The 14,492-nt window shown below is 42.0% G+C and overlaps 1 protein-coding gene across 1 annotated transcript in view; it reads right to left on the reverse strand.

Annotated features, from left to right (window-relative positions):
- Positions 1-982: 982 nt before the first annotated feature.
- LOC149322173 (unconventional myosin-XVB-like) overlaps positions 983-14,492 on the reverse strand; it is a 60,890-nt gene continuing 47,380 nt past the window's right edge. The window contains exons 29-40 of the mRNA XM_089536208.1: positions 14,112-14,188; positions 13,224-13,300; positions 11,252-11,382; positions 10,884-10,978; positions 9,489-9,566; positions 8,822-8,918; positions 7,184-7,332; positions 6,567-6,688; positions 5,694-5,827; positions 4,495-4,628; positions 2,488-2,628; positions 983-1,364 (exon numbers count right to left, since the gene is read on the reverse strand). Coding sequence (XP_089392334.1) covers positions 1,302-1,364; positions 2,488-2,628; positions 4,495-4,628; positions 5,694-5,827; positions 6,567-6,688; positions 7,184-7,332; positions 8,822-8,918; positions 9,489-9,566; positions 10,884-10,978; positions 11,252-11,382; positions 13,224-13,300; positions 14,112-14,188 — 1,298 coding nt within the window. The 3' untranslated portion in view covers positions 983-1,301. The remainder of the gene's footprint in view (positions 1,365-2,487; positions 2,629-4,494; positions 4,629-5,693; positions 5,828-6,566; positions 6,689-7,183; positions 7,333-8,821; positions 8,919-9,488; positions 9,567-10,883; positions 10,979-11,251; positions 11,383-13,223; positions 13,301-14,111; positions 14,189-14,492) is intronic.

The raw sequence follows: 14,492 nt of genomic DNA on the forward strand, positions 1-14,492 counted from the left end.
TTTTCTAATACAAATCCAACTAAATAATTCTACTAAAATTATTAATATTTATAACCACAGATTATTTTCTTATATTTCTTTTTGCTCAAAAAGTCCATAAATGATTCCCAGTCTTTCAACATCATTAACTGGCTTAACCTTTAGAGCCCACATTAATTTGGCCATTTTGCTAACTCAGGCTGAATCCACACCAGCAAAATAATCCAGATCCATTGTGGGGTATTTTGCTCAGATTTTACCCTATTTATGCTACATTGGCTCATAAAAATCCAGACTCACATTATAGAAATAGCCACATTGCCCTAGCCAAATTCGAATCAGTACAAAAGGGTGTTTCTTTTCGTACACCTTTCCCCTTCCTAACATGTATAAACCTGTCAGCCATCAGCCTTTCTTATTTTTCTGTCAATATTACCACCCACCTTGCACTCTCATTAGATGGCTCCTCCATCCAGTCCCCTTTCCACCACAGCGTGTAAGTGAAGGAACTTCTCAACACAGGTAGCCCCAAGAAGAAGAAAGAAACAAAATGTTTCTTCCCTCATTTCCCTTTCCACTCCAAATCCTTAACTGAATAAAGACTGGTATCTACAGAACAAGCTCGTTCTTCTTGGTGTGATGTTTGCCTGGTGCTGCTTCTCTTGCCCCCTTTCCAAGTGCTTCCAGTTGCTAGGATTTTTCAGAAGCAGGGAAAGCAACCCCAGGGCTTTGATGTGAGACAGAAACAGATTCTGCCTGTAGGAGAGGAGAGGCTGGATTTGTTCCTTGGGCAGATTTATTGTGAAAAAGGAAAAAAAATGGCAAAAGTTTGCCAGGTGGAGGATGCCCCCCACCCACACTAAACTACCTGACTTCCTAAGCCACATTTGATCCAGCAGGATACACATCACACACACACACACACACACACACACACATATAAAAGAATAACCCTTTCCCCTGGAAACTACAGAGTAAAAAGTGAGTTTTCCTATATCATATCAAAGCCTAAAAGAAGTTCTTTCACAGTAAAAACAGTTGTATGTGGTGTGTTCCAACAGCACCTGAACTGAGGTGGGTACAGCTTTTTTTACTAGTCAGCAACCTTAACCAACCATTCTTCTATTGTCAATGCTTCGGCCTGTTTCCAATTTTGAGCAAACAATAGTTTTGCTGATGTGGCCATATACTGAAGAAGTAATCCATATTTACTATCCAGGTCTCTATCCATAAATGCCCAACAAAACATTTCTGGTAACATTGGGAATATGGGAATATTTTTGAAGTGGAGAAAAAATGTTGTAGTCTTCTGTTGGTTGATACTAAACGTGGGACTCTGTTGCTTCTTCTGCAATTATGGCAATTGTATGGTACAGTAATTTAGCCTGTCAAGATAGAAACCAGAATGAAACAAAGATTCCACTCTTCCAGGTCTACAACTTCTACTCCATACTTCTATACCTTATCAACAAAGTGATTTCATGCCATTTAATTTTTTAACCCAACTGTCCCTTCTTAAAGGAAGCCCAAAGCTGCTAAAATATATTAAATCCAGCCATAGCATATTACTGCTTTGTTCTCCTTAGGCCTGTAAAAAAAAATTACAATTTTCCCCACAGCCATGGGTTGTGCACTATTTTTGTCCCATAATGATAGCCTCATTCCGCTAAAGTAAACAAACACAGCTGACCCATGGTATCTGCTGGGTTTGGTTCCAGGACCCCCACCCCACCCCTATGGATGCTAATGTCTCATTATAAACAGTGGAGTAGTGGAAATGGTGTCGCTTATATATAATGGCTAAATCAAGCTTTGGTTTTTGGTTTTTAAAAAAAGTATTTTCAATCCAAGGATGGAGAAACTGTGGGGCCAACTAAATAAAACCCAACAATCCAGTTCTTTAGTGCCACATTTTAGCTCATCTGAACCAGGGTTGGGGAATCTACAGCTCACACAAGCCCTTTCTATTGGCTGTTCTGTCTGGGATTGATAGTAGGCTGAAACATCTGGTTGGCAAAAGGTTTCCCATCTTTGATCTATACTATTAGGACATAATCAGCCTTAAGAACTACAGCATTATATATGGTGGAAGATGATGCTACAGAAGAGGCCTCCGTCTTTGAAACTGAGTTACACAGTATGAGCTTGTGCCCTGTCCAACATGCTAACATAATATGAAGGGCTGTCTGGAAGTTAAATTTTACTATTGGCTACAGGAACCAGAAAGGTCTATATCATGCAATCCCTGCTGCAGAAACAGAGGGCTTTTTTCTTGGTTTTCATAAAAGTAGTATTAGTATGAAGCCATAACTACTACTACAAATACATGGAGTGAATGTTGTGGCGTTCTGCATGTGTAACTTTGGGAAATATGCAGGCAGAAACTACTACCTTATACAATCTGGATATTTAAACTGAAGAAGTGGCTATAGCCAGAGTGGCCAAGAGATGGTGGCAGCTGAGTCCAAAAAAAGTAACTTCTCAAGTTTTGACTCCAACTGGTATTACCTGTTTCAATTCAAACCATATAGTTTTAGGTTCTTCTGGTGAGCCGTAGTTCACTTCTAGGCCAGGCATTCCTGATTCATCCAGGGGGCGCAAGGTCTTCATCCTCTTCACCTCCCTCAGTGGAATTCGGCAGTGGATGTTCTGGGCATTGAGAGGGAATTTGTTATTACTATTAGGATAAGTGTCTTGCAGTGGAAAATCAGAGTCAGAAGACTGAAGAAACATTCTTTTCATTCTAGCTAATGTTCAGGAATGCTGGAAATTGCAGTCCAAAAGTATCTAAAGGACTGCTCTTTCCTACCCCTGCATCTATTGTTATTTTTAGAAAACAGAAATCTGTCTCATGAACCAGATGGAACACTTCCCCCTGCAACTCAGTATATTTTAATATTAATATTAATTTATTTAACTTAGGCGGGATACAAACCGCCGCTTTGCGGCGCTTCCCCGCCGCCACCGTTTGCTCCGCGCGGGAGCTGCAGCAGCCAAACCGCACGGCTCCCGCGCGGAGCAAAAAAGAAGCTCCAAAATGGAGCTTCTTTTGGAGTCGCGTTTGCGACGTAGCAAGGCGCCAGGGGCGCACTCACTATGTCACAAATAATAATAATAATAATAATAATAATAATAATAATGTTTATTTATATACCGCTTTTCCAAATTAGATCAAAGCGGTGTACAACAGGAAGTACAATACAAAGTAAAACAAACAAACAAACAAACATAACAGGCCTCTCTCCCCCTCAAGATGGTGGTCGGAAGAGGGCTCTTAGTCTTTCAGGCAGGCAGTTGGAGCGTGCCTGCCTCTCTCCCCTCAAGATGGTGGCTGAAGGGAGGGCTTTTCTTCTTCAGGCAGGCAGTTGGAGCTAGCCTGCCTCTCTCCCCTCAAGATGGTGGCTGACACGTCTGGATGCTATGCGTCCAGTACGTAAAGATGGCGGCGCCCATGTGGAAGGGGCGCCGCCATCTTGTACGTATAGGATACGTACTAGGGTTAGGGGGGTGCGGAAGCACCGCCCCTTCCTAACCCTAGTACGTATCCTATACGTACTATATGGCGGTTTGTATCCCGCCCAAGTAATTTTTAATGTTAAACACAAAAGGTGCAGGATTGGGGGCGACCGAGTAACTGGTAAACAGGTTTTTCACCCTTTGCTTGTCACTGGTGGTCTCAACATGAATTGACTTGTAGACTTCTTATGGGAATGTTTCTCTTTATGCAGTTGTGAGTGGAGGCGTCAAAGACCAAAAGACACATTCTCTTCCTCCTCCCCAGTTCTCAGTCAGGCTGCCCACACCTGCTTTGTTGTGTGCCTTCAAATAATTTCTGACTTAAATGACTTAAGGCGGACCTCTCATGGGGTTTTCTTGGCAAAAGAGGAAGTTTGCCATTGCCTTCCCCTGAGAGTGTGACTTGCCCGAAGTCACCCAGTGTGTTTCATGGCCAAGCTGGGAAACAAACTCTGGTCTCCAGAGTCATAGTCCAACACTCAACAAACCACTATGCTATGCTGGCTCCCACCTGCTGATTATCCTCCCCCCCCCCAAAAAAAAAAGTTTGACATAGTTGCCAACTGTATGAATGGTGTCATGTGTGGTTTGAGCCTGAACCCATCACAACACATGCTAGACTAAAAGAATTCAAAGACCTAGCTGTGTTAGTCTGGAAAATCAGTATGCAAAACGATCCTGCAGCACCTTTGAAACTAACTGAAAGAAAGAATTTGACTAGACACAGGGTAGCTGTCCTGCAGCAGTTTGATGTGATAAAAAAAATTGTCTGGAAGGTATAACATGCACTCCAGGAGTGCTTCCAGCCACAAGCAAGTTGATGGCAATGAAAATCAGACTTTCCCTTGAAAGTATCATGTAAACAGAGGAAATCTTTGGAAGATCAGAGGAAGCCATCCAAAATTATTTCAGCTACTACTTAGGTTCTTTTCTATGGGTTTCCTTTGCTAAGAATTCCAAGAAATTTCGGGAAGAAAAAGTGAGCTGCTCACTGCATACCTGGAGCTTCCCATCCACTACAATGATTTGTTCCTGATTCACTCCTATAAAGCAGGGCATGAGCAACCCAGGTGTACTGATCCTCTTCACAGGGTAAACATTATAGCCAAAAAGTGGAAATTGGACCACATGCTCTGGGGGGGAAAGAGGAAAGCATTCATAATATCAACTCATGCTGACAAACATACCAGAGCTCAGACTCTTTAATAATAATAATAATAATAATAATAATAATAATAATAATAATAATAATAGGATTTATTTATATGCCGCCCAATCACTGGGAATCCAGGCGGCTTACAACAGAGGGGATAATAGACGGTTCCCTGCCCTCCGGCTTACAATCTAAAAGACACGACACAAAAGGAGAAGGGCATGGTGGGAGGGAGGGGATCAGGTCCAGCAGTTCTTCTCTCCCTCTGAGGCCTGGACCAAGGCAGATAGACTGGAGGGAGGGCTCTTCTTCTTCAGGCTAGCCCTGGTGGAGCTGGGCCTGCCTGATCAACTCCCTCATATTTATTTATCACTTTATTCTGTGGTAAACTATTTTGCACACAGGCTGCTATATGGAGTTTGTTTCCTCTGCTAAAACAAATGTGGCTAAAAAGACAAGTGTATCACACCATACTGTTGTTACTCATGCTGTTGTGGTTCCAAGACTAGAGCATTCAATACTCAACAGAGGGTGGTCAGACCTTTACTGTATCCAGACATTCTAATCTTATAGACATTTTTATGATTTTACAAGTGTAGCAAAGCTGGTGCAGAAAAAAATACCCTGTTGTTTGCAAAACGGCAAAAGTAGAGACCTATTTTTGCTCTGATTTACAAGAATTGCACACTTGTTGGTGATTATTTTAAAGACTGTTGAATATTCCTTCCATGTTGTGTTTTGCTGAACCTGCTAGTATAAAAATGTCAACATTTATATACAAGTGCCCCATTCACAAATATATGAACTCATAATGATTGCTGCTGTATTAGTAGCAGTTTGGGTTTAACCCATCTTGATTACTTATGCTTTAACCTATTTCATTTCTATGCAGGTAAGTAAAGTGATCATTCACAGAGTTACGAAACTTCCTTTAAAATTGCTTGGACAGCTTTGGTGGGTGAGAGAGATTTTGTACACTTTGCTTCCAGGGGAGGAAAACCTATGTGACAGAATGACACTCACACATGCAGCCCAGTTGACTCACCAATGAAATTTATTTTTGCAGCCTGCTGTTCAAGTGGGTGCCATAGTTTCAGATGATGGGTGATAAAGTCTTCAATGATTTCTGGGTTGATGAACTGTGCCACAGGATCAGGAATGTAGCTTCTTAGCTCTTGTCTATTAAGGTGAGAGACAAAAATATGACCATAAATTACAGCTGGGCTTCATGTGTGTAAGTGCCTTCAAATTGCTTGTTGATTTATGGCGAGCCCATGAACTTCATAAAGTTTTCTTAGGCAAGAAATACTCAGAGGTGATTTTGCCAGTTCCTTTCTCTGAAATATAGCCTATGGCACCTGGTCTTTGTTCATGGTCTCCCATCCAAGTACTAACCAGGGCTGACCCTGGTTAGCTTCCAAGATGATAAGAGATGGGGTGCCTTTAGTGTATTTAAATGCATAGGTGGGCTCCAAGCAAAGAAAAAATCAAAAACTCTTCAGTCACAGAGGAATGTGTTACCAGTAGTCCCTCCCTGGCTCCCAGTTCCACCAGTATTAAGCAGAAAAAAATACTGCTCACTAAGGTTGAGCAGAGACAAGATGTGATTAATGCAATTACCACTTGTGTGGATGGCTTTTATAAAACGGATGTGGGGAGCTCAACCTGGCATGAGGGATAAGAGAGTTTAACTTACTCTTCTCTGAGCAGTTGCAATTTGGATTGAGAGCACTTGCCTGCTCTTTTATTGGAAGAAAAATATCAACTGGTGCAAATGTAAGCTTTTCCCTCATTTGAATAGCAAAACCAAGCCCTTTGATCTAGACTGGAATTGCAGGGCAGAGATTGGAATGTTGCTTTTACAAATAATTTTGGACTTCAAGTCATTGAAGGCTACAAAACAGAGAAAATTACTTACATTGAAGGGGTTGATCCAAGTCCTCTAGCCCAGTGTTGAAGCAGAGCTAAGGTACCCACTTGTTGTTCCAGTTCATGGTTGTACTGTAACATTAGTGTTCCTTTCATATAATTCTGCAGTACCTGGGAATAGCCCACAAGAGCATACATTTTTCTGCAGGTATTAGCTGTGCAACATCTGTATCATGCATGTTAACCCAGTTTCTTTCTGCAAATTCTGGTTGTTTATGAACTGAAAATGTGCTTTGACAACAGAATATCAAGGCCTAGGGGTGCATCTCTACTGTAGAAATATTACAGTTTTACACCACATTTAGTGCTGTAGCTCCAACCTATTAAATCATGAGATTTGTAGTTTTACAATGTCTTCAGCCTTCTCTGCTAAAGAGTGCTGGTGCCTCACAAAACTACAAATCCCAGAATTCTGTAGAATGGAACCATGGCAGTTAAAATTGCATTATTTCTATAGTGTAAATGCACCCTAGGTCCCAGCAAAAACAGCCAGATGAGAATGGGAAGCAAATGTTCCATATGTAAACCAGCTGTTTGCAGGTGATACAGCTTGTATGGGAGAATCCTTGAATGGGGCAAGAAGAAAAGGCCTTGTCCTTAACCTACCTGATTGTAATGAAGATTGATATAATTCTCGTTCTCAAAGTGCAGTGGTATCTTCCAGGTGATCCTGCAGAAATTCAGCCCTACCAAACTGTCCTCTAGCAAGTAGTCATGGATGTACTCCTTCTGGTGCAAGGGCCGTACCACCTTGCCTACATAAGAGACAGAAACAGTCCTGCATATGCTTGAGTATCATCCCCTTTCAAAGCAAAGAAGAAAAGGTGGTCCTTCAAGTCACCCCACTCCCTCAAACTAAAGGCAGCCTTATCCCCCAGGACAGTTTAGCCCAAATTACACTGTCCCACATGGACATTTATGCACAAGGTGACATTTCATGTGAAACCAGTCTACTGCTGGAAACGTGTACCCTGTCTTCCATCCTGGCCCCACAAGTGAGTCTTGGTTTACTTTGTATCACGAAATATGGCACAGCAATGTGCTGTAGTGACTAGTTCAAGGATTTCAGGGGATCTCAAGACACTCCACAATGGGCCTCCTCTTCACATAGCAGGTTATCAACCTGAGGATTCTTTCATTTTGTCCCAACCTTCTTGGATGCACTGTGCATAGTCTTAGGTCCCTAGCAAACCTTATCACATTCTGGATCCGGTCTGGACCAACCAAGCAAAGGCCAAAATCCTCTTAGTGATTCTGGCTACCATAACAATTTTTTCACAATATGGTGCAAGTATCCAGTATTCCTTGTACAATGACAGACCGAAGATAGCCAGGCAGCAGCTCCAGTCCTCTGAACCAAACTGATTGGCTGTAGGCGGTGCTAGGAAAGCTCCTGCCATGGTATCACCGAGCTGGCAGCCATCAACATTCCTAGTCTTGACCGCCCTCTTGGATCTTCATATAAGTGCCCATGAGAAACATCATATTTCAATAAGTCAGAGGAAGGCACTGACAAGCTCCCTCTGAACAAACCTTGCCAAGAAAGTCCCATGATAGGTTAGTACTAGAGTCACTGTAAGTCTAGTACTAACTATTTGAGGGTAGAAAACAACAGTAAAAGAGTCATATTAACTCCTTTGTCCTACTTTTCCTTTCCTGTTTCAAACAGTAGATGGCAATGCTTGATGCCATCTATAATCACTGGTCCTTCATCTCTAATTGCACCCTTTTTCTTTGAACAATAGCATAACACAGTGTTGTATATGTGTGTCTGTCTCTTCACTAGTTTTCTCTCACAGTTTCTTCCTACAACCTTGCAGAACCTTCAGCTGAGTAGTCCCTGAGTGGCTTTAGAGCTCTCTCTAATTTCTTTCACAACAGCCAGCAAAGGTATGGATAAAAGAATGCTGATCCACATTTGGCATCATTTTGAAACGAAACAATACCCTCCCCTCTAAAAAAAATTAGAGGAGGAGACTTAAAATACTACACAAAAATTGCAACACAAGTTGTTAGTACAACCAAACCTTTCAAGAGGTAATGAAATCCACTAGTCTATCAAGATCTACTGATCTACAGGAGCTGGTACATCAGTAGAATAAATCTACCATGCATGCTTTTAATTATTGAACGTTGATAGTCCCATACGGTTCATGAGTCATAGGCAGCTGCTGGCCAGGTTACAGAAAGGAAGGGCTGCAACTGGTATACCAGAAAAAAAACTGTTGCAGTGGGTACTCTTACCATCTTTTCTGTTGACAAGGATGGCAAATTCCTGAATCTCTTCTGGCTCAGTGATTCCCATCTGTTCACTGATTTCCTTCATCACATCTGCAGCAACCTGCAACCCAAAGGGAGAAATGGAGGTCTAATTTAATTAAAGAAATTAAACCATAAGTTTAAATACTTCCAGGATCATTGGCCTGGCTACTAGTTGGCCAAAAGACTGGTTAGGAAGAAGGCCCTCCTCCAAGAATGAAACCCTCCAGAAGAAAAAGGCTGCTGCACTGAAAGGACAATCTCTGGATGCAAACGGCACTTCCAAAACATCGTAGCCCACTCTGAGGGCACATTCACACTGAAAAGCCCCAGCTTTTGCTTCTATTCTTTCTGATTTTATGTTGGGTTAAACTAAACTCAACTGAATTGGGAGTTGGTATACAAAGTCTTTGATTGTACCAGGACTGACAGAAAACATTCTGGAATAAACAAAACATATATGGAAATAACAAGAACTGGGACTTCCTGACCTTTTTAATCAATCTAGATTCACCACCCGTCTTCTCCATAACATTGGGGTATTTGTAATTGTGAATGTGCAATGGGTGGGTGCTCATCCACCACTATGGATATGGATATGGTCAGCACTGCTCCTACAATATGCTGGCAAGTGTACTAAACAAGAACTCACTGTGAACGTTTTAATTTTTGTGGGATACCGCTGTCCTCCAGGTAAGTTGATTGATATCCGGTGTGAGCTCCGTCCCTTCTACCAAGGAGAAATCAGAAATCAATATAGGTTCTCTTTGTCCACTCCTCCGTTCCCCCCCCCCCAACACTGAGCTATACTGAATACTTTGAAGTCTTACTAGTTTCAGTGAAATGGATTTGGCGATTTTCTTAATTCTTCCATTGAAATGAATGGAATGTGCTCTTGTAATCTTTAATCTCTTGAAGAATAAACTTGAAAAAATATTTAAACTTTCTGATTTAAGTTTATTAAGCCTGTGGTTAGTGAATTTAGAGTCAGCAGAATCCTGGGTGCATGTGTGTCATAAGTCACCTGTCGACTTATGCCAACCCCGTTAATTTCATACAAGTGTTTTAAGCAAGGAATAGTCTGAGGTAGTTTTGTCAGTCTCTTTTTCTGAAACATAGCCTCCAGCACCTGGTATTTTTTGGCAGTCTGCCTTCCAAGTACTAACCAGTGCTTAGCTCCCAAGATCAGATGGGATCTGGTACCTCTGGAATGGGAAAGATCTGAAGGCACTCCTTTTTCAGGTACATAATACAGCACTAATTCTTATCCCAAAGAAACAGAAAGAGTGTACTTCATACAAATCTTTTCCCATGACTCTCTGTTCTCACTTCCCTTGTGATATGGCCACTCCCTTTCACAACCTCTCAGCCCCACCTCACTCCCAGTCAGTGTGCAATTGCAAGGAGTGAACTAGCCTTCCACAACTTGGGACCCTCCAGATGTTTCGGGCCAGTGGTAATGCTGTCTGGGGAAGATGGCAGTTGTATACCACAGATCTAGAGGGCACTGAATTTGGGAAATGTGCCATAAAATGATTTGCTCAAAGCACCTCTTGTCTCACATACCAAACCATTTCCATGAATGATCATCACAAACATCTATTCACCAGGACTTTTCACAGTCTTCTGCTTGCACTTGCCTTCCATATTCAAATACAGTCATCCCTCCATATTTGCGGCTTTGATATTTGCAGATTTGATTATTCACGGATTTCATTAATATGTTCTCTTTAGGACTGTCTAGGTCCTCCAGTGCAACTCTGTGGTCAACTTTAACTAAAAGTTGCACTGAAAGACCATTTGTAGCTACTCCAGTGCCATTCTATGGTCAGTGTATGTTGGACATTGACCACAGAGTTGCACTGGAGGACCTAGACATTCCTAGAGAGGTGTCCTCTCAGGTAAAAACAGTGTTTTTGTTATTTGCGGTTTTTCCATATTCACGGAGGTCTTGTTCCCCTAACCCTAGTGAATATGGAGGGACAACTGTATTTGCTTCTTACCACTAGAATCTTCCCTTCAAACCTCCCATCTACTACATAGTTACCAAAAATGCTTCCATCTCTACACGGAATGGCAAGTGTCTCCGGCCTCCGTTCAAAACCATTTTTCTCAAGTTGCTCTGGCAAGTTCGGGCCATTTCTGAGGAAGACAAAGGATTCAGCACATCACGCCATAAAACTGAAGTTCTTCCATGTTCTGCCCATTGATGTCAAGATACAGGCTGTCTGTCATTTTGTGGCAAGGAAGGGAAGTCAAGAGGAGTGTGCAGGAGTGAGGCAAAAGTGGGGGTTCTTTCCTACCCATGGGAAAATCTACCCAACTCCTCAGAAGCAGTGAATTTAATGATTGCCAAATAGGGCCCCAAAGATTCAATAACTAAATGAAGTCTGAATAGGGCCCCAAAGCATGTACCTTTGCAGGGGTTGGCACTTTCAGAGCTGGCCTGCTGCAAATACTTGGTGACATAAGGCATCAAATTGCTGGAAGGGAGGAAGTAGCCAGTCAAGAGGCTCAGGAGCTGCCAGCCACGGTGGCTTCTGTCTCTGCCAGATAAGAGAGAAACATGGGTTACATGTAACCCTGAGACCAAAGTGGGCTGTTAAATAAAATACAATTCCTTCTTGGTGGAAGAAAATGAAGGAAGGAAGAGATGGGGAAAGGGGGGGGGGGGGATGGGGAGAAAGGAGGGGAAATGAGTGACTGTTGGGCAGCAAGATGAAGTTTTAATGGGGAAAATATTATTTGTGACTAAGGGACTGTTTACCTGCTCATTTTACAACAAACAGATCCCTCCACATCACCCAAGGAACAACAAAGAGCCTCAAGTGGATAAAGCCTGCAGCTGCTGTCTTGAAGCCCATAGTGTGTGTACAGCACAGAGAGCTCACATAAAAGCCCTTGAGCTTCAGAGACAAAGAATTCAATTCAGGGCTCACGAAGAAGCAACCATGAATTCATAGCAGTGAGGGCATCAAGAGAGATGTAAAACAGGAAACAGAGCACAGCCGCTGGGAGACACAAGAGCCATCTTCTCTGCATGTGATTATGAGCGCCTTTCTCTATGTTTAAGTTCCCTGCTGGCTCTCAGGTGAAGACCAGCAGGGAAGGAACTGACAGTACGGAAGGCAACTGAACAGAGGAGAGGGAGAAGGTACAGCTAGAAATCTGAGGCAGAGCACTCTTCTCCTTCAGAATGAGACTGGTCCTGATTTACTGGCTACACACGAAAACTCTAAAGCTGAAAGTCTGCTTTAGGACAGCAACAATATGCAGTTGAACTAGAGCTCCCATCACTCCCAGCCAGCATGTGATCCATAGTCAGACAAATCTGAAGGGTACCAAAATGGGGGAGGCTACCCTAGGATCTTACTGATTAGCACAGAATCTGGAGACCTTCCCTAAAGGTATCATGTTTTATTTAAAGCCCAATGATGATGCAGGGGAAAACTAAAATGAAAAGTAAAACTAAAACTGACATTTTTGTGATGCTCTCCTGCCAGAAATTTGGTTAGATTTAGAGTTGGGATTTACAGTTTATGTTTAGATAGATCTGTATAAACCTTGAGCTGGTTCTTAAAGGGTTAATGCATTTCTAATTGTGCTGAAAAGGCTGTGAAAGATAACTTTGATTTAAAATATGCCTTACCAGCTAGGCTTGGTATGTGTGGGATGTTCCCACTCTCTTTGCAGCCAGCGGCTTGTATAAGGGGGGAGGTCAGAGCAAGCTCCATAACTTAAAACATTAATATATAAGTATACATACTTACTTGGACAAGAGGGTTCATTAGTAATAATATGTTTATGGTCATAATAATGTTACTAAGATTCATTGGTGCTTTGCTTTTGCTATGGTTTGTATGTTTATATATATATATATATATATATATATATATATATATATGACTAGCTCACAGTCATATAACAATTTCAAGGATGAGCCTAAAGGGACCAATTATATAATACTACAAACTCAAGGGGAGGGATTTTACTATTTACTATAAAAGTGCCTGAATGCACTATGACTTTAGATCTGATTAAAAAAAAAAGTCATAGACCTGTCTATTTTAGTTTCTTTCTTCTTCAATAAAAGCTGTTCTTAGACTGGAATCTAGAATTTGTTTTTGGAGTCTGGAAGAGGACCAGGAGACAAGCTGTACCTGACAATAACTCTCTCACTCTCTCACTGAAAGTACCATCATTTTTAAAGGGGACTTGTTAGTCACTACAATTACATGGTTCTCTCCTTAAAATAATCTCAATGTTTCCTTTCTAGCAGAAGCTCCCTTATGTAACATTAAGTAACATGCTTGTTTCTCCCTCCTCCTAAGCCATTTCCCACCTCCCCAGCCTTAAGTTTCAGATCCTATGCTACAGCTGGACTTACTGATGAGGGTTCTGGGTGATTTGCTTGATGACCTGGCAATAAATCTCATCATGCAAATCCTCCTTTTCTTTGCAGAGCTGTATATGGCAGAGAAAATGTGAAAGTTCAGTTTCACAAATACAGTATCTTATTTTTACACAAGGACAGTGTGATGTTATGGTTTGAGCATCTGACTATGAAACCAGGATGTGAATCCCCACTGACCATGAACTGTACTGGGTGAGCCTGGACAAGTCGCACCCTCTCAACCTCAGAGGAAGGCAATGGCAAACACCCTGTGGAGAAACCTGCCAAGAAAACCCCATGATAGGTTCACCTTAGGGTCACTATAAGTCGGAAATGACTTGAAGGCACACAACAACAAAGGAAGATCCTAATACTCTTTCCTATGCTTCCATGGGGTTGAGGACTAGGGTGTCAAGTTCATTTTTCATCTTAGGAATAATGAATGACTAACTTAGAATAATGTCTTTCTCCACTTTCTACATATTTTCCAGGTCAACCTGATGAGTCTATGGGTGGATAGAAAGATCCTCTGTCTCTTGTGCAATTTGGCCTTCTGTGTGTTCCACCTCCACCTGATGTGTGGTTGATGGGAACATGGAAAAAGGTACTGACCAAGGTATCATTCTCCCTGACTGGTAGATCTGGCATCCTTTCTTATTGGTCTTTTGATGCCAGTTGAAGATCTTGTTTCAGCAATCTGAGTGTGGAGACCCATATGACTCAGATGATCCCTTGACAAGAATCAGTACAGGGGTCATCTGGGAGGAGTTCAGTTTCATTTGAGAGGGGATGTGATATCCCTCCTTCCCAAAACAGTTACCTTTCATCTCCTGTTCTAATCACCATCACCCTCTCACATCCATCATTAAAAGAACTACAAACCTGGAGGATTTCATAGATGTAATCAACCTCATTTTGGCCTTTGATGGCTGGCCCATCTCCCATGAATCTCATTAGAGCTGCGAAACAAAGAGACAACATTAATCTGGGTTAGAAATACAGTGGACCACTTGCAAATTGCTACATCCCATATTATTCGATGGCAGCAATGTGAACATGCACATGCTGAAGCGTGTGCATCTCTGTCAACACCACTGAATGACATGGGATGCAATCATCCACCTTCTTTGTCATCCAGTGCTCCCCTCCCTGAACTGAATCCCCATCAATATGGAGGCCCCACTGGGCCTGAATCCTCATGTGCTGGGAAAAGGGAAGGGACAAAAATGTGGCCTCCATTTCTCCAATACTACTGACAACAGA

This window comes from Sceloporus occidentalis, unplaced genomic scaffold (genome assembly GCF_023333645.1).
Source record: "Sceloporus occidentalis isolate IW3139 unplaced genomic scaffold, rSceOcc1.0.p SCAF_1, whole genome shotgun sequence".
NCBI lineage: Eukaryota > Metazoa > Chordata > Lepidosauria > Squamata > Phrynosomatidae > Sceloporus > Sceloporus occidentalis.